This window comes from Malus sylvestris, chromosome 10, assembly GCF_916048215.2.
Source record: "Malus sylvestris chromosome 10, drMalSylv7.2, whole genome shotgun sequence".
In the NCBI taxonomy this organism is placed as follows: domain Eukaryota; kingdom Viridiplantae; phylum Streptophyta; class Magnoliopsida; order Rosales; family Rosaceae; genus Malus; species Malus sylvestris.
The window spans coordinates 1,573,878-1,593,796 of record NC_062269.1 but is presented as its reverse complement, the minus strand read 5'-3'; the positions used below and the strand labels follow the sequence as shown (position 1 = coordinate 1,593,796).

Here is a 19,919-nt window from a genome sequence, read left to right as displayed (position 1 = left end):
ATCTCTTGTACTTCGATTACAAAATTAAGTTCATGTAATATAAATATAATAGATGAACTAATAACGCGATAGAGAAGCTTCTAATCAGTCAAATTTTTTTAATGTTATAACAATGAGATAAGAATTGTTGTTGACTGTTTGCGGAGTAGGTTTGCTTTATATTTGAGCCTACTCTTCTTCATGATTAATCATTATTGCGTAAAAGGTCTTCCAACATGGGGAGAGGGAGAGAGAGAGAGAGAGAGAGAGAGGCAAAACAAATGAAAAACTTCGCGTAAAAACTTTGGCACAGATGAGGATTGAATAAGACCGAAAAAGGTGTGTACCAAAAACCAGAATAGGATGACCAACCCGCAAGGCAAAGCCAAAGCAAGTTCCACGAATTGACCAACCGTCTCGTGACCTCGTCTGTCTCTCAGTGACTCAGCTGTCTCGGCCGACCAAACTCACTGCCATCCCATCACACAACAGAGCTCTTATAACGACTGCAAATCCGCTTTTTGCAAGTCTTTCTTCTGCTTTGAATTTCATTGTTTCTTTTATATGTACATATAGTGTATTTATATATCAAAAGATGAAATGGTTGAGTTGAATCAGCAGAAAAGATGAGAGGTCACTCCCCTACTACTACTCCCATTGAACCCAGACACCGCCTTTCTTCACCACCTTAGTCAGTCTCCCTCTCTCTCTCTCTCTCTCTCTCTCTCTCTCTCTCCAATTCAAATTTACATTTTCCTAGTGATTAATGACTTCATTTTGATAGGAGTGTTTGATATTTTAGTTCCATAGTTTAGAATAATAAACATGTAAGTAAGAAATTCCTTTGCAAGAAGGAACTCGAAACTGTATCAAGAACATGTTGATATGTTTTGTTGGCGATAATGATATCAACTCACTACTGATGACATAAGCTATTGATTGTTTTGTTGATTTACCACTTCACTAGATGGTTTTTCTTTTTTTTCGTTACATATATGTGAATGTATAGTGTATACAGATCAAGAGACGAAACTAGATTTTTTTAATTGGGTAGAGTTTTCTTTTTTCGGCACTAAATTTTGGCCTTGGATAAGGATGAACAGTTGTGTAGAAGATTTTATGATGGATATTGTACTTGTTATGATTAAGTGTAAAGTCTTGCTAATAATTAGGCCCAATTTACACTGTTTAAGATGTGTATGGTAGCATCGTCAGAAAAGAAAATGTTAAAATCGTGCAGCTTATGTATTATGCAGCTCTGTGAGTAGTGTTTGATAAAGTCCGAAATGTTTTGGAGAGGAACTACTATTCCGGGGATTTAGCTACTTTGTCATGGTCAATGATCATGGTGCATTTGAGATTTCAAAATCGAAGTTTCGGGATCTAGTTTTTGCAAATGATGTGGGCACTTCTAATTGTAATGTGCTGAATGGAACGTAGAACATTCATATTTGTGTTGTTTCTGCATGTCAATGTGCAAAGTGCAATGTATTTCGTACGGTGGAGTTGATTGCGGATTTTTTTTGTCTTTCTGAGTAGAATTCTGAGCGGAACTTGTTTCCGGTGGCATCCAATTGTTTACTGCTATAAATAGTTTTTTCAATTCCATTTGTTGCTCTTCGTACTATCTTTCGCTTGCCATTTAGAATGTGCTCATGTTGTTATGAATCCCCTTTGTGTTTCAGTGAAGACGCCAACAAAAGAAGGCCCCAGAGAAACAAAGTTCTTAAAGATATTGAAAAGGCCCTCCACCTTCATGCTCAAGAAAGAATCTTAAACTGCAAGCCTACCTTGAAACTGGTGTTGATCGTTCTCGTATTCGGGACTTTTGTGACGCTCTTCCTCTCTTCTGCTGTTTATAATACAGATCACCTCTCCAGCTCTGTATCTCAGTACGTCCTATGCGTTGATCACCTTGCTTTCACTTCTTATTTTGTGGTATTTGTTTACTCATAATTAGGTATTTTCTTGCTTCAACATTTGTCTCTTTTCTGATGTTGAGGCTTTTGAAGGTTACACTTTTCCTCTTCCGGGGAAAATGTATTGTTTGTAATTAACAGGCAAAAGGGCATTGCCTTTTGTTCTTCTTTGGTTTCTTTCTATCTCTCTCCGGTGGCAATAGTTGTAACACAAGTTATTGGCTGCAGGCTAACTTCTCAACGCAGATGGATGAGAATGAGCGTTCCTGCAGATTTACGTTATGTATCATCTTTACAGATAAACTGGAATGAAATTTTGGATTTTGTTGAAAAACTCACTCACAAAAATGACTATCGGAGAATTGGCCTATTAAACTTTAATGACAACGAGATTGACAATTGGAAGGAGCTCTTTCCAGATTCTGAGCAGGTTGTTCTGCATCTCAACTATGCGCCAAACAACGTAACATGGGAATCCTTGTATCCTGAATGGATAGACGAAGAACAAGAATCCGAAGTTCCTGCTTGTCCCTCTCTACCACAGATTCAAATTCCTGAAAGCTCACCGCTCGATCTGGTTGCTGTCAAGCTTCCCTGCAACAAGTCAGGCAGCTGGTCAAGAGACGTGGCTCGTTTGCACTTGCAGCTTGAAGCAGCAAGGCTGGCGGCCTTGTCCCAAGGATATCACCCGGTGCATGTACTTTTGGTGACCGACTGCTTTCCCATCCCAAATTTATTCACTTGCAAAGATCTTGTTAGACATGAAGGGAACGCATGGCTCTATGAACCGAAACTTAATACCTTGAGAGAGAAGTTACAGCTCCCTGTAGGATCATGTGAGCTTGCACTTCCTCTCAAGGCTAAAGGTAAGATTTAAAACAGTGTCTTGTGTTGCTTTTTTCAATTCTTCTGTTTCAAAGTTTGAATTTTCTTTTGAGTTGTTTTGTCGCAATGATAGCTTTTGGTATACCTCTCTTCCATTGCTTTTTCTGTTTTTGCTTTTAACTTTCCGAAACTCAAGTGTTTCCGAATCCTGCAAAAATGTGGAGTTGAGCTCATTCTGAATGGATTACTTAATTAAGTGCATCCCACAAGAAAGCAAGTGTAGTTCATCGTTACTTTGAAATTTTGCTGAATTTGTAACTGCAGTATACTTGAAAACTGATCAGATACATGTTTGTACACAGAAGATTTTGACTCGAAAAGACCCAACCGAGAAGCATATGCAACGATCCTACACTCTGCAGATGTATATGTTTGTGGAGCCATTGCTGCAGCTCAAAGCATCCGTATGGCTGGTTCAACACGAGATCTTGTGATACTGGTCGATGAAACAATCACTCAGTATCATCGAGGCGGTCTGGCGGCTGCAGGGTGGAAGATCCACACAATCCAAAGAATCAGGAACCCTAAGGCTGAAGCAGAAGCTTACAACGAATGGAACTACAGCAAGTTCCGTCTTTGGCAGTTGACTGATTACGACAAGATCATTTTCATTGACGCCGACATGCTTATACTCAGGAATATCGATTTCCTGTTTCAGATGCCAGAAATATCAGCCACAGGAAATAATGCTACTTTGTTCAACTCAGGTGTGATGGTTGTCGAACCCTCAAATTGTACATTCCAGCTGCTCATGGACCATATCAACGAAATTGTATCCTACAACGGTGGTGACCAGGGGTATCTGAATGAGGTATATACATGGTGGCACAGGATTCCGAAACACATGAACTTCTTGAAACATTTCTGGGAAGGTGATGAGCCGAAGATAAAGCAAATGAAAACGCACCTCTTTCAAGCTGACCCTCCAATGCTCTATGTCCTCCATTACCTTGGTAACAAACCGTGGCTTTGCTTCCGCGACTATGACTGCAATTGGAACGTGGATTTCATGCAGGAGTTTGCGAGTGATGTTGCGCATAAAACGTGGTGGAAAGTGCACGATGCTATGCCAGGAAACTTGCAAAAGTTCTGTTGGCTTCGGACAGAGCAAAAGGCGGGACTAGAGTGGGATCGGAGGCAAGCGGAGAAAGCAAATTACACCGATGGTCACTGGAAAATTAAGATCGAAGACAAGCGTTTGAAGACGTGCAACGAGGAGTTCTGCTCCTGGAAGAACATGTTACGGCACTGGGGTGAAAAAAATTGGACAGATAACGCAATTGTTACTCCCACACTGCCAGCACTCACTACTTGATCGGTCACTCCTTCCTGACCTGTTTTCTTCTTTCATACTTGAATACCGTCACGATGACATAAATCGATACGAATGTGAGAAATTTTTTTTGTAAAATTTTGTTCTCGTATTTCGCTATACCAACTTTTCCATCCAGGCGGCATTGGTTTGTTTTATAAGTTTGCTAGTGCCTCTCTTGTTCCAAATTTTCAGAACTATTGGCATAATTCTTTACCTTTGTAGTCCCTTGAATTCAAGTTTGAAACTCCCTCCAATTAGATTACGGTAGTTTAGAATATCGTCTTATCAAACAAAGAATATTTGCTCAATAAGAGAGCCCTCTGCTTCTTGTAGAGGTCACTTCCCTCTCACATCCCCCTTTTTATGTTTAGAATATCGTCATGGTTGCGTATTTATACTATTTATAGGCAAAAGTTAATCAAAAGAAGGTAAAAAGATGATTTAGAATTTTAATCACAATTCAATAAAAATAGAGTGATGTTATTCCCACCCTAATATCTTATCTTTCTACCCACCTTTTAATGAATTTAGAAAATGACTTTTTCATTGAACAGGTGGAAGTGATGCTTCTACGGAAGAGGTAGAAGATTATGTTTCTATTGAAAAGGTAGAAGAATAACTTTGTGTATATCATTTGAATTTGTCTATCGTATTTTTGAATTTGTCGTTGTCGAATTTCTTTTGAATTTGGATACATCTATCGTTTCCATTTGAATTTGCAGATCTTAGTGGTTTTTATTTACATATTATTTGTTATATTTTTTAAGAGACAATTTTATAATTTCATATGTATGTATATATTAAAGGTTATTTTGGGAATAATAGTGGGTGGGGAAATAACATTTTAATTTTTTAACTTTTTAAGGTATGTGAGATTATAACGTGAGTGGAAAAATAAAACAATGGGATGAGTCTAGTAACTCTCTAAAAATATTAGAAAATTAAAACCATGAACATTAAGGTAATTTGCACATGAAAGTTTTTACAGCATTTTTTTTTCCTTCATGCACATGTCATCAAAGATTCACACCTACATCTCTCTCTAAATCCCGCGTTCTCTCTCTCTCTTGTCTCCCGCATTTCTCTGCTTAGGAAAAGGATCCTCAGATCCCTTTCCTAGGGATCCCGTGATCTCATTCGTTTATTGTATATCGTGTTGTCAGTTTTTGTTAAGTACTATTCATATTTAATTTTAAATTTTGAAATGATTTCTGACCGCATAATATATGATGAACCAATGAGATTACGGGATCCTTAGGATAAGATCCATCGAGGATCCTATCCCCTCTCCTCATGCCCATAAAATTAGAGAAAGAGGATGGGCTTGCTTTTATAAACAGAAGTTGGGCTCCTGGAGGGAGTGATTAGTTGAGCCCACCGACGTTCTTATATGGCGCGCTCTTTTGAAGCCAACACTGAACGACGTCGCACCCGTCTCGGTTAAGGCTGGCACCACTGTGTCATGAGTCAATGCGTCTCAGACCTCCTCCCTCCAAAGCCTTACACTCCTTCCACCGAAAGCACAGCCTCTCGACTTTTCCGTCCGAGTCGGTCTGCCAAGATGGAGCCCGACTCCCATTACACCCACCTCTTGCAGATGTGTCTGCAGCAATGCAAGTATATCAAAGCCCACAAGGTGTTCGACGAAATGCCTGAGAGGCTGCTGGCTCATGCTTCCAGAACCTGCAAGACTATCCACGCCCGCAGCTTGAAAATTGGGATTGCGTCCAAAGGGTTTATGGGAAATGCCATTCTGGGTTTTTATGCCAAGTGCGGTAATGTGGGATGTGCCAAGAAGGCATTTAACTGCCTTGAAAGCAAGGATGTGTTTGCTTGGAACTCGGTTTTGTCAATGTATTCAAGTAAGGGATTGGTGGAACAGGTTGTTAAGTTGTTCGGGTCGATGTGGAATGACAGGGTAATGCCGAACGAGTTCACTTTCGCAATGGTTTTGTCTGCTTGTGCAAGATTGGTGGATGTTGAATATGGTCGGCAAGTTCATTGCGGTGTTATTAAGATGGGGTTCGAGTTGAGTTAATTTTGTGAAGGTGCACTCATTGATATGTATGCCAAGGGCAATTGTATAAGTGATGCTCGACAGATATTTGATGGTGTGTTGGAGTTGGATACAGTGGCTTGGACAACAATGATTTCAGGGTATGCTCAAGCTGGCTTGCTTGAGGAGGCACTTAAAGTGTTTAAGGAGATGCAGAGAGTTGGCGGTTTTCTGGACCAGGTAGGTTTCGTGACAGTCATAAATGCGTGTGTTGGTCTAGGTAGGCGAGATGATGCATGTGAGTTGTTTTCCCAGATGCCCAGTCCTAATGTTGTAGTGTGGAATGTGATGATTTCTGGGCATGCCAAGAGAGGCAATGAGGAGGAAGTTGTCAACTTTTTCTTGAGAATGAGGAAAGCTGGTGAAAAACCGACAAGATCCACACTAGGAAGTGTTTTAAGCACAATTGCTAGTATAGCTGCTCTAGACTATGGCTTGCTAGTTCATGATATGGCAATAAAACTGGGGTTAGATTCTAATGTTTATGTGGGAAGTTCTTTAATCAATATGTACGCCAAGTGTGATAAGATGGATTCTTCGAAGAAAATATTTGATTATCTACCTGAGAAAAATGTTGTCTTGTGGAATGCAATGCTTGGGGGTTATGCACAAAATGGGTATGCCAGTGAAGTTATAGAATTGTTTTCCAATATGAAGGGGTGTGGTATTTGCCCTGATGAATTTACGTACACTAGCATTCTTAGCGCATGCTCTAGCTTGGAATATCTAAAAATGGGCTGTAAGTTGCATTCGCATATTATCAAGAATCAACTTGCATCAAATTTATATGTGGGAAATGCATTGGTTGATATGTATGCTAAATCAAGGGATCTGAAGGAAGCAAGGAAACAATTTAAGCTCATAAGAGATTGAGACAATATTTCTTGGAATGTAATTATTGTTGGGTACGTACAGGAAGAAAACGAAGACGAGGCTTTTAGTATGTTTCGAAGAATGAATATGCATGGAATTGTGCCTGATGAAGTGTCTTTAGCAAGTATATTAAGTGCATGTGCAAATGTTCAAGCACTAAAGATTGGACAACAAGTCCACAGTCTCTCAGTTAAAAATGGTCTGGAAACAAGCCTTTATTATGGTAGTTCCCTTATTGACATGTATTCCAAATGTGGGGTCATTGAGGATGCACGTAAAGCTTTCTACTTTATGCCCCACTGGAGTGTAGTCTCCGTGAATGCTCTAATTGCTGGTTTTGGTTATAGAAACTTGGAAGAAGCAGTAAATTTGCTTCATGAGATGCAGGACATAGGATTGAATCCAACTGAAATTACTTTTTCAATCCTTTTAGATGCATGTAGTGTGCCTGTGAAACACTGGGAAGGCAAATCCACAGCATAGTACTAAAGAAAGGGCTTTTGTGTGATGGTGACTTATTGGGTGTCTCTCTCTTAGGCATGTACCTGAACTCCCAAGGCAAAATAGATGCGACTATTCTTTTCTCGGAGTTCCCAAAGCCAAAAAGCAAAATATTATGGACCGCTATGATCTCAGGACTCAGTCAAACTGATTGTAGCAAGGAGGCGTTACAGTTGTATCGAGAAATGCGTAGCGATAATGCCCTACCTGACCAAGCAACATTTGCTAGTGTTCTTCGAGCATGTGCTGTCATTTCTTCTTTGAAAAATGGTAGAGAGATCCATGCCCTCATTTGTCATACCGGTTTTGATCTGGATGAGTTAACTTGTAGTGCCCTCGTAGACGTGTATGCTAAATGTGGGGATGTGGGAAGTTCTGTGCATGTTTTTAAAGAAATGGGTACTAAAAATAGTGTCATTTCTTGGAACTCAATGGTAGTTGAGTTTGCTAAAAATGGTTATGCAGAAGATGCATTGAAGATCTTTGATGAGATGAGACACCTTCATATTTTGCCTGACGATGTCACATTCCTCGGTGTTCTCACTGCATGTAGTCATGCAGGGAAGGTAGCTGAAGGCCGACAGATATATGATTCTATGGTTAATAATTATAGTATCCAACCCAGGATCGATCATGTTGCCTGCATGGTTGATCTTCTAGGCCGATGGGGCTTTCTTAAAGAAGCAGAGGAACTGGTTGACAGACTAAATTCAGAACCAAGTGCTATGAATTGGGCCACATTACTTGGTGCTTGCAGATTACATGGAGATTACATAAGGGGACAGCATGTGGCTGAGAAACTCATTGAGTTAGAACCGCAAAATTCTTCAACATATGTGCTGCTTTGTAATATACATGCTGCATCGGGAAACTGGGATGCGGCTAGTTCTCTGAGGAGAGAAATGAAAGAAAAGAAATTGGCAAAGGTTCCTGGTTGTAGTTGGATTGTAGTGGGACAGACAACAAATTTGTTTGTTGCTGGGGATAAGTCTCATCCTAATGCTAGTGAAATCATTGTGGCTTTAAAGTATTTGACCGCAGTAATGAAAGAAGAGGGCTATGTTGATGAGACAGATTCTATCTTTAATGAAGAAGAGTGAGAGAATATCCCAGTGGTATTAATGTAACACTATGCATGGAACTTCCAAGGCCTCTCTCTCAGAGAGATTGCAACCAGAATTAAGATCCCAGTAGCATTCTGCAACTTTGCTAGAGAGAGAGAGAGAGAGATGTTAACCAGTTTCAGGCAGCGTGCAGGGTATGTTGATGCCGATATCAGTACCTGGAGGAATTTTGTTTTACTACTTTGTTGAAGCAGAAACATACACTGACAAGGAATCCCCTCTCACTATCTCAATGGCGGTTGGTTCCTCTGGTCCACTTCAACAGAATCCAGTGAACATATCTGGAAATCATAAATAGTGAGCCCCTTCATGTTCCTTGGAAAAAAATGTGAGTTTTAAATGTATAAATATTCCGTAATTCATAGGTTCCTTATTTTCTGCTACTTTCACCATTTATTTGTTTTGGCATGTGGTCCAATATCTTAGTGGATAGGCTGTTGGATTTCTATCCACGTCCCGGGTTCAAAACTCCCCCCTCCCCTAAATTATTGTAATAGTTTCCAGCTCTCTCCCCCTAATAATAGTAAAAAAAATGTTTAAAAAAAAGTGCATATAGAGAAGTTCTTTATTAGGTAGGCATCTAACAGAACTAAATGTGAGTAAGAACAGTGATGGCGTTTTCCATGTTAAGAGCATGTCTTGGAAATTTTCAGAGAGCAATCAATGAGTTGATTGATGTACTTGCTGGTTTCTGTCAACATTATGTTTCAAGGGTTGGAGGTTTTATGGAAATGTTGTTACTGTTAAACAGGCATCTATGTTTTGTTTGCAAAGATGTCTACAGAGTTCTGCCTTCACTACAGGAATGGTTTTCGTATATTGTAATAACTCTTCACGACTAATCTTCTATATATATCTATTATATGATCTGAAAATTCTTAGCGGGGGGCAGTTAATCTGAAATCTATAGCGGGGGGCAATACATAGGAAAAGGTTAAGCTATTAGGAGAAATGATGCATATGAAGCACTACTGGACTGCTCACTAGCACTTCCTCTCATGTGTAGAATCTCCACTGAAACTTAACCAAACTGAACTGTACACGTGCAACGATGAATGTAGCTGATCCTTTCATCTGTCTGATTTGTGTTTTTATAGGAGCTGCCGTGGTCTTGATAATAGTGAAGGCAAGAAGAATGATTCTCTCAATGTTTTTACATGTTGAGATAGTGGATCTAGCTGCTGCTGCTTGTCCTCCATAGATGAAGTCAAGAAGAGCTAATAATTCATCTGGTGTCTGGAAAACTTGAGATTCATGTTGTTTTTGTCAAACTAATTGTTCTATTGGATACACGAGCGAGTTCTACTGGTAAAAAACTTGAAACTCTCGTGCAGCTAGTAAGAAGGGATCAATGGACTATGTAGGCTGTAATCAGACTTGGCCGTCTATTATCTAATGTTGGTGTGACAAGGTGTCAACGTCAGTTGAATGTCTGTTGCTATCTAATGGTGTTGTAGTAGCTAAATAAGAATAATACAGAGATAAAAGATCATTTTCTCAAGTAGCCATCTTCGCTCTTCGTTCCTTTTTCTGGACATTTTGAGCTTACATTTGTAACGAAATCTATCTTCTTCTGTCTATTGGTTGCATATTAGCGCATAAGCGAGTAGCTTTGGACTTGTTTGATATTCTTCTTAGATCCAATTTTTGGTTTTAAAAAATAGTAAATGTAGCCACATTAAAATTGAATCCAAGAAGGATACGAAACAACCTCGAAGAGCTTTTTAACAGTTGTTTTATTTTGGTTTCGCAGCCCTAGTTTTGATAGTATATAAGATACTATGGTTGAGGTTCTTATTGTTTGAACGCTTGTGGAAGAGTATAAAAACCGTGATTGCTTATTTATGCCTATCGTTTTTGCACTATTCTTTGGCTTCTTAAACTCCATATTTTGAGCACATAGAAATTAGAAAATATCCATTTTGAAAAGCAAGTAGCAAAGTAGAGGAGTGATAGTAAGGTTATCCAGCCTTTAATGGGGAGCTGTTATTGACACTTGAAAAAAGTCATTCTGCACTCTTCATTTGGAGTGTTAATAACAGCTCCCTTATTATATCTTGCCGTGGTGTTTAGGTCAACAAGAGCGACGAATAGGAAGCTTAAGTGGGGATTAAAAACATGTTATGACAATGAATTGTGAGTTTTGAGAGAAACTTAAGGTACGTGCATATGGCTAATTAAGGCAACTTCCACACTTGGTGAGACCAAAACCCTAAAGGGTCTCATGCTTTTGTGAGAGTAGTCTAATCTAGCGTGTGGTTAGGTTGCATAACTCGAGTTTTCTTGTGTATTTCATGTTCCCCGATTGATACCCTAGAAGTTCCACAAATTTCTCATTGATATTGATCTTTACCTAATTAAGCTCTTATTTTCCAAAGTTTTCATGATTAATGCATGGCCATTCTTAGGCGAAAGTGATTTACATTGCTTACATATCGTCAAATCTTTATGTTATTTTTCTTTGAATTCTTTGTTATGATCTCCAATTTGTCCTGCTTTCCAGTCGTATGCCAATTTATGTTTGAAATAGCAAATAGAGGAAGGAGATATTACTGTGGACAGGGCACTGCTATGAATCTCAATTATTTGATCCTAAACCCTAATGAAACAAAGGCAGTTATTTGATCCTAAAATGCTTTCCTTATTTTGGTATAAAAGAAACATCCATTGCCTTTTTTTTTTTTTTTGTCAAACTAGATTACCTTCATTAATTAAAAAACAAAAACTAATACAAGAAATAGAAAGTCGAAAGGCAATCCAAATACAAGTATAATCCAAAAATAAATAAAACAGAAAAGCCTAAAAAGAGCAAGCTCAGAACAACAAAAATCTTACATCTGGAAGAATGAAGACTCCACCACACCAACTACGCCACCATCGCCGATATGCCGATATTCCACCATCAACAGGAGGAAGGATCCACGAACAAACTGGATGAGCGGAAAATGGGGTTAAGCGAGCCACCCGCGCAAAATAGGGGTCAGCGAGCTATTCGTCAGAGCCTACTTACGTCCTTTTTCTTTTGTTTGACTTTCTTCTTCCTTTGATGCTCTACAAGTACAACAGGTGATGGTATTGAAGTATTTGTACAATTATGTCGGAGTATTCAATATTCTAAATGTTTTAACAGTTAGATTTTTGTTTAAAAATGCAAAATTAAGATCTAATAATTAAAACACTTAAATATCCCGTACTACGGAGCACCCTAAAACTTAGGTAGTGGAATTGCCATTTTGTAGAGTAGAAACATGAAAATACAAGTAGAGGTGAGTTTCCAAATCCAATGGCCAATTCAGTTCTCTAACTCTTCCTTGTACACATTATTATCTTGTACTCGCATCTTTTGGAAGATGCTAGTCTACCTGTCTACTCTACTAGCGCCACTCTCCTTGTTTAACTTATTGTTTCCAATTTTCTCACCTGGGGTAGGTTTGTTTGATGTCATATATTCTCACTTGTTTCTATAGTGGTCAAATTCTTCTGTCACGAGGGTCAGATTTTATGTCTTTCTTTCTTGTATTTTTTGTTTTTCCTCTTCGTTTTTCTTATGGTTAACATTTGTATAAAGCAGGTTTCAGCTCAGTAATAGTATTGATAATCAAACGAAAAATAGTTAAAAAAACTTATATTACAAGGGGGGGGGGGAAGAAATTACACACAAAATCTCAAAGTATTTGAGAGAGAGACGTTGAGCACAAAATCTTAAAGTGAGGAGAGACGAGCTTAGTACTAAAAAATGTCATCTTGTACTTGAAAATTCAAACGTGTAAAAATATTGTTTATATCATACTTAGGGCCTCCGTATTTAGATCTCGTACAAATACTCGAGGGATTTAAATGTAATTATTTAATAAAGGAATGGTCAAATATGTAGTAAGTGAGGAGCCCTTATTCTATAAAAGGACTCCTCACCCTCACAATTAGGATAGGCCAACTCTTAGGCCTTAAGGCCATCTCCAACCGATGGCTGGCCAGATGACTCGTTTTAGCCCTCTGGCCCTCCAAGATTCTCCAAGATATTAATATTTTAATGAACAGTACAGGGCCATATTTGCCTCCGTCTCCAACCGAGGGCCAGAGGGCCAGAAGGCTCGTTTTAGCCCTGTCAAAAAAAACCGTCTCCAACCGAGGGCTAAAGGGCCATAGGGCCAAACATAATTTATTATTTAAAAACTACAACTTAATTTTATTTAAAAATCATGTTGGTTAGTGTTGTATAATTTTTATGTCGGTTAATGTTATTTAATGTTGTTTCATATTGTTTAATGTTGTTTCATGTTACTTAATTTAATTTAATGTTGTATAATGGCTTAGGAAGTTATAGGAAAAAAATAGAATTTAAAAAAAATATGAAACAAATTTTGTGAAATAGAAGTTATAGGAAAAAATGGAATTTAAAAAAAAATATGAAACAAATTTTGTAAAATAGAAGTTATATGAAAAAAATATGAACCAAATTTTGTAAAATATAAGTTATAGGAAAAAAATAGAATTTAAAAAAAAATATGAAACAAATTTTGTGAAATAGAAGTTATAGGAAAAAATGGAATTTAAAAAAAATATATGAAACAAATTTTGTAAAATAGAAGTTATATGAAAAAAAATATGAATCAAATTTTGTAAAATATAAGTTATAGGAAAAAAATATAATTAAAAAAAAATTGAAACAAATTTTGTAAAATAGAAGTTATAGGAAGTTATAGAAAAAAAAAGAAAAAAAAGGTTTAAATTCATAAAAAAAAAAAGGTTTAAATTCATAAAAAAAAAAAGGATTTACAACGGCTAGTGGCGCTAGCCGTTGGAAGTTTGAATTCAAAATGTTATTTCTGTCGGTTGTAACCGACAGAAATAATATATATTATATTATTTCTGTCGGTTACAACCGACAGAAATAAGAAACATTAAAAAAAAAAAATAGCCAGCCCGGGGCTGGCTGGTTGGCCGAAAGCAGCCAGCCCTCCAGCCCTCCAGCCCTCCAGCCCTCTCCGATCCCGTGGGACCCTCCCAGATTCCCGAGCCCTCTGGCCTAGCCCTCGGTTGGAGACGATTTTAGGGCTATTTTCGGCCCTCTGGCCCTCTGGACCTTTCGGTTGGAGATGGCCTAAGCTCCCTCATCCTCTTAAAGCTCTCACTCTCATATTTAGAGCTCTCTCTCTCACAATACTCTCAGAGAAATACATATTCGTATGGACGTAACTCAAACCTTGGGATGAACACGATACATCTTATGTTATTTACATTTCTTTCAGATTCACGGTCAGATTTACGTTGTTCCAAGACCTCCGGTTTTGTGCATCAACAAATATAAAAAAAAAATGTACTTAGAAAAGTGTAAAATGATCATTTTCAAGTATCATAGCAACTCTCAAAACGGAATAAAATTCACACTATTAAAAAGCTTTCATTTTATTTTCGAGGTTTTGATTCGACCTCGATAACGTTTTTATAAGGTGGAATAAAAAAGAATATAAAAATGAAAAGTCCTAATGAGTTCCTCCAATTAGGGAACGGACATGCACGTAACTGCATGTTACTGCTAAACAATACATTAAGTAGTCAAACTTCACTTTAAACCGCATTATCTTAATATAATTAATTTTGTTTGTTTATGTTTTTCTTTTCAGACCCCAATTAAAGTATTAATTTAGAATTGAGAATGACCAAGTTTGGCTCTTTCAAATTGAGCCCCACGAGTATGGGTTATATTATATAAAATAAAATGATAATAATTTTTTGTATTTCTTTATGAATAAAAAATATATTCATGTCGGCTGAAAAGCAACGTAGTAAAGTAGAATATGACCGTGAGGGAGAGCAAACGGCTGGACAGTGATGGCGGCAACGTTGTCTTCTTTCCATGCTTATTTTAACCACAAAAGAGACTCCATAGATAAATTTTTCACTGTGACGGGAATACAAGTGGTACACTACGTATTTTAATAGGAATGGTGATAAATTTTATTTTTTAAGTTATTAACTTTTTAGCACACATATCTCATCAATTGTATAATGACACGTGATGTACTACCCCATGTACCGATCACACTGAAAAATCTCTTCAAACCATGAATTTTGTCCAATGAAATCACTCATGGGTCATTGTCCTAAACTCCCTCATGATGAACCATGTTAGTTTTACTTTTACCCTATTTTTCATGCGATTAAGTAGTATTATTGGTCTGGTTTGGTATAAGGTACTTTTTTTAACTATTTCAGTCAGATTGATTGATTTGTGGGTGAAATTATGTTGATTATATTGTTAAACTATTTCGATGTTATGTCAAATTTTAAAGCTACTTCAATGATAAAATGAAAAAAAATGGCAAGTACACAAGGGTTTGCCATAACTACAATTTGAAAACTTGACTCCTTATAAATAATATGAATCGTTCTCCACTAAGATTATAATTACAAGTGAATTGCTTGATAATTAGGATCTTTCTCTTCACCTGACTGCATCTCAAATTTAAACTCTCTCCCTATACTCTCGTTGCGTTTGGTATATGAAAAGAAATTTATTGGAAATAATTTCCATTTCCAGCTATGTTTGCTAACAATGAGAAATTGGGTAGAAAATACTACTCTTAAGGATATAATGGGCATTTTATAATGTCAATGTCATAAAAAATGACAATCTGCGTTTTTTTGGTTTCCCATGAAGGAGGGAAGGGAATGCCAAGGGGATGGAGGGTTTTACATTCCCCCTATTTTCCATTTTTCCCTGAATCAAAAAATCATTTCCCAAGCCTACACTTACCAAAAATGGAGAAGACAACACCAAGCTTTCTTACCCACTTACCGAAGTAGGCTTAGTGTATATTAGTATAGAGTATCGCTGGAAAAAAAAAAGAAGTAAATTATAACTAAATATGTGCGTAAAAGTTTTTTTTTTTTATAATTTAAATAATTTTGTAGAGGAAAATAATTTGAGAGAGTGAGAAAATTCTTATTAGAGAATTTCTTAGTGTGTTACAATGTGAGACATATCCACCTTTATATAATATTGTAACTATCATGGCAAATTACACAAAAGATAGTGCTACTCACACGCTTATTTTTATTTCTCACACACCCTTATCATTTTTTGTCCTTTGATCTTTTTAAATTCATTCCAATGACCGAAAATGGAGAGGGGTATTGTGAGAAGTAAGTGTGTAAATAACACTAGCCTAATAATACACTTAATTCAATAGGAAGAATCAACTGCCATCAATTGAAGAATAACTGACCTATTCATTTGAAAAATCGATGCTTAACGATTATAACAGTTACACTAATTAATAGACAAACATAAATATTCCCTTGTAAGAAATGAGTTAATTTGTACATGTGTTGGGTTGTGTGATTTGCAAATAATGGAAATTTGGCCAAAGGAGATCAATGAAGGCCAGTTAAGATGTGGAGGTGCTTGACAGTGTAGGTGTGATCTGTGTTGCTTAGTTTTATCTTATCAAAATTCGAAAATGCCAATGCGATTATTACTATGTATGCCAATATGCCACTCTTCCCAACGTCTCTCTCTCTCTCTCTCTCTAAAAAACTCTCATAAGTATGACTGCAACTCCTGCAAAGCACACTAAATAACGTCTCTTTCTCTCCATTCGATTCCTGAGAGGCTGCATTTATATTTATGTATTATACCAAATCCTCATAAATCAGATCTGGCATTTACCATTAATTATATATGCACACACACACGCCTCTCTGTTAAAGCAGCCCAGATTTCACGTTTCCTGTCATAAATTTAAAGTTGGTACTTTTATTATGATAAGGATAATACATGCACACTGTATATACTCCTTATCTCTTTTTGGGTAACCATTTTCTTCTTTGCAAAAAAAGAAACATGCTTTTGAGTGAGTGAGGCTGTATAATCTGTATGTGAGTGCAAATGTCATACAGATTATAACATATATACACAAACACCCACACATTGGTAAGAGAGAATTGCCTAGGAATTGAAAAGGACTGGAATTTCTGAAGTATTTTGGGATTTCAGGAGATGTGTAGGTGTTGGTTTAGTGGGGTTTTGATTGTGTTGGAGTGTGTGTGGTTGGTGCTGCTGGGTGCAGTGGAGGGATACCCAGCTGAGGATCTGGTGGTGAGCCTGCCTGGTCAGCCAAGTGTTGGGTTCAAGCAGTATGCTGGGTATGTTGATGTGGATGTGAAAGCTGGGAGGAGCTTGTTTTACTACTTTGTTGAAGCAGATGAGCAGCCTGACAAGAAGCCCCTCACTCTTTGGCTCAATGGAGGTAACCTGTCGCCCTTTTTCTGGGTTTCTTGAGAGCAAATTGTAAATATTAGTTAAATACTGTTGTGTAATTCATGGGTGTATTTAACAGCTATTTTCATGTTATTTGTAATAATGAATTCTTAAGGGTCAATCAAAGGTAATCCTTTGTGTTCAGCTGGACTTTTATTCAATCTTCTGCATTTTTTTCTATTAGAATTTTTTTTGCATTTGTTGTAAACTACTTGAATATGGTTTGCTTGTTTAAAGAACTTGTTATGTATACTGCCCTTTTCTGCGTATTGAAATTTTATCTCAATGTTTGTAGCTTTTACTATTCTCTGGAAAGTAAGGTCTTAAACACGGAATAGTTGATAACATTCGATGATCAACTTTTTGTTCAGGTCCAGGTTGTTCCTCCGTTGGCGGAGGTGCCTTCACCGAGCTGGGTCCATTTTATCCAACAGGTGACGGCAGAGGCCTCCGGAGAAATCCAATGTCATGGAACAGAGGTATATCCGTATGGAACATTTACAGAACATGTCAACTTTCCTTCTTTTCGGAGTGTGTCACTGTTCATCTATTAATCGGAATCCTAACTAAATAGTGTACCATTTGCTTTTCTCTTGTAGCATCAAATCTCCTTTTTGTTGAGTCTCCTGCTGGAGTAGGATGGTCATACTCGAATACAAGTTCGGATTATGACTCTGGGGATGCCTCAACTGGTATAGTGAATAGCTAATTCCGCTTCCTTTTCTTTACACTCATTTAAGGGTGTGCTTGTTCTATATGTTTGCTTTTGGTTATTTCTGATAAAACTTGGCAGCCAAGCTTAACGGCAACTTTTTTTTTTTTCACTTTCATTTGATTTTGGCAGCAAGGGATATGCACACATTCTTGATGAAATGGTATGAAAAGTTTCCAACTTTCAGATCCCGAGAGTTGTTTCTTACAGGAGAAAGCTATGCAGGTGTGCAAAGTCTGATATAATGTCAATCCTATTATGGAGTACTAGGAAATGGAACTCTTACAATATATTCAAACCTTTTTCCAAATATATCGTTGCAGTTGCGCTTTTATTTTCTACTCTTTTTTTTCGCACATCTATCTACATGACTTATCATTTAGAATCGGTTCTTACCATCTGTACTTTTACTGTACAGGGCACTACATACCGCAATTGGCTATTGCCATATTGGACCATAATAAACAATCAACTGGTTTCAAGTTCAATCTCAAAGGGGTTGCTGTAAGAAGACCGCACATATTTTTGAATTCCTCGCTTTCATCTATCTCTATAGTTGTCACTTCCTCTTTTAACTTTCTATTTGTTATCTGTCAGCTTGGGAATCCACTGCTGAGACTTGATCGTGATGCTCCGGCAACATATGAATATTTTTGGTCTCATGGAATGATTTCTGATGAAACTGGCCTTACTATCATGAATGAATGCGATTTTGACGATTATGTCTTGGGAAATCCTCACAATGTAAGCCATCAATGCAACAAAGCAATATCTCAAGCCAATCAGATCGTTGGTGAGTACATAAACAATTACGACGTGATTCTTGATGTTTGTTATCCATCTATAGTGGAGCAAGAGTTGAGACTGCGGAAAATGGTATCCTCTATACTTGTTTTTTGTTTAATATGGGTTTTTCTTGTTCATCTTTCATTCTCATTACAGCAACTTGTTATTTCATTATTTCAACGAGTTTTTCCTTTACTCCGCTTTTCTGCAGGCTACTAAGATAAGTGTTGGAGTTGATGTATGTATGACGTTTGAAAGACGTTTTTATTTGAACCTTCCCGAAGTTCAGAAAGCCCTTCATGCAAATCGTACAAACTTGCCTTATCCATGGAGTATGTGCAGTCGGTAAGTGAATATAACATTTCTTATACATCAGTAGAATCTGGTGACTTATCTGTAGTCTATACTCGTTTATTTCATATGACATGTTCTTTTTATTGTATTGTACAGCATTCTTAATTACAGCGATACAGATGGTAGCATTAACATCCTTCCCTTGCTCACAAGGATAGTTCAAAACCGTATACCCGTTTGGGTTTTCAGGTAATTCGTTATGCTTATTATTTACAAGGGGCTAAGTTGAATATAAACTACTCTTAACTTTTTAGTGTCGCTACATAACATGATTTTCAACCGAATGCAGTGGGGATCAAGATTCCGTTGTACCATTATTGGGCTCTCGGACACTGGTGCGTGAACTAGCACACGACCTAAAGTTCCCAATAACAGTCCCATACGGAGCTTGGTTTCACAAAGGCCAGGTGCTTATGCGCTTCCTTCAGTAATCCTGTTCAAGTTTGACAGTTTGTCTCTCTTCAACATTGCTTATGAATGTCTGTACATGTTTTACGAATAGGTGGGCGGTTGGGCTACAGAGTACGGAAATCTGTTGACGTTTGCCACGGTAAGGGGGGCTGCTCATATGGTGCCCTATGCTCAACCTTCAAGAGCACTGCACCTCTTCAGTGCATTTGTTCGTGGTCGGAGACTGCCCAACACAGCGCGTCCTTCCATTGACGAGTAAACAAGTTATAGAAACTGGTACAATGTAGTGGTAGAAGTTGCTAGTTTCAGAAGTTGATTTGTTTTCGGCAAAAGTACGAAAAAAAAATAGGGAGGGGTGATAAGTTTAGAAAATAATATGAACTGAAGAACTTTGCATTCTTTGTTTCTTGTTCGATAACAATTCATTGATAGCTCTTGTTTTTGATACATTATTTATGGGAAGATTATTTTTGTTTTTGGATCATATAAAATATATGTTCTAAATGAACGATATGTTCACAGAGATAACCAGATGGTCAAACGACTTCGGAGTGTTTAGAAATCTAAAACTTAGATAGTTTGGATCGTTGAAATTTAGTACGGTGTGTGGTTGAACAATTGAAAGTAAATGTGGAAGAAAGAATTTGTGAAGTAATAACCAATAAGTTGGTGGTTGGAGTGGATTCGTCAGCAACCACCAAGAAAGCTCAGAGCTTGTTTGGTATCTTATTTGAAAATTTT

General features: G+C 37.5%; 2 protein-coding genes and 1 pseudogene across 4 annotated transcripts; all 3 read left to right on the top strand.

Annotated features, from left to right (window-relative positions):
• Positions 1-217: 217 nt before the first annotated feature.
• Positions 218-4,319, top strand: LOC126586129 (putative UDP-glucuronate:xylan alpha-glucuronosyltransferase 3). 3 transcript variants are annotated; one of them, XM_050250830.1, is made up of 4 exons: positions 218-670; positions 1,665-1,871; positions 2,127-2,764; positions 3,089-4,319. In XM_050250830.1, exons 1-4 carry the CDS (start codon positions 606-608, stop codon positions 4,096-4,098), a joined length of 1,920 nt encoding a protein of 639 aa, XP_050106787.1. In that variant the 5' UTR covers positions 218-605; the 3' UTR covers positions 4,099-4,319. The 3 variants fall into 3 exon arrangements, with proteins under 3 accessions (XP_050106787.1, XP_050106786.1, XP_050106788.1); XM_050250829.1 differs by having other exon boundaries at positions 3,086-4,319; XM_050250831.1 differs by lacking the exon at positions 218-670 and adding an exon at positions 678-806 and having other exon boundaries at positions 3,086-4,319.
• Positions 4,320-5,477: 1,158 nt separating this feature from the next.
• Positions 5,478-10,230, top strand: LOC126586126 (pentatricopeptide repeat-containing protein At3g09040, mitochondrial-like; annotated as a pseudogene).
• Positions 10,231-16,229: 5,999 nt separating this feature from the next.
• LOC126586134 (serine carboxypeptidase-like 42) lies at positions 16,230-19,669 on the top strand. The gene is made up of 10 exons (XM_050250836.1): positions 16,230-16,904; positions 17,287-17,394; positions 17,515-17,607; positions 17,760-17,852; positions 18,046-18,131; positions 18,225-18,503; positions 18,625-18,758; positions 18,864-18,956; positions 19,057-19,174; positions 19,270-19,669. Exons 1-10 carry the CDS (start codon positions 16,655-16,657, stop codon positions 19,435-19,437), a joined length of 1,422 nt encoding a protein of 473 aa, XP_050106793.1. The 5' UTR covers positions 16,230-16,654; the 3' UTR covers positions 19,438-19,669.
• Positions 19,670-19,919: the final 250 nt, after the last annotated feature.

Bases quoted from the DNA above. Each gene is read 5' to 3' on its own strand.
- LOC126586129 (XM_050250829.1), top strand. From the start codon at position 606: ATGAGAGGTCACTCCCCTACTACTACTCCCATTGAACCCAGACACCGC. The intron at 671-1,664 runs GTCAGTCTCCCT...TTTGTGTTTCAG, and splicing joins CGCCTTTCTTCACCACCTTA to TGAAGACGCCAACAAAAGAA. The intron at 2,765-3,085 runs GTAAGATTTAAA...GTTTGTACACAG, and splicing joins ACTTCCTCTCAAGGCTAAAG to AAGATTTTGACTCGAAAAGA.
- LOC126586134 (XM_050250836.1), top strand. From the start codon at position 16,655: ATGTGTAGGTGTTGGTTTAGTGGGGTTTTGATTGTGTTGGAGTGTGTG. The intron at 17,853-18,045 runs GTGTGCAAAGTC...TTTACTGTACAG, and splicing joins TACAGGAGAAAGCTATGCAG to GGCACTACATACCGCAATTG. The intron at 18,504-18,624 runs GTATCCTCTATA...GCTTTTCTGCAG, and splicing joins AGTTGAGACTGCGGAAAATG to GCTACTAAGATAAGTGTTGG.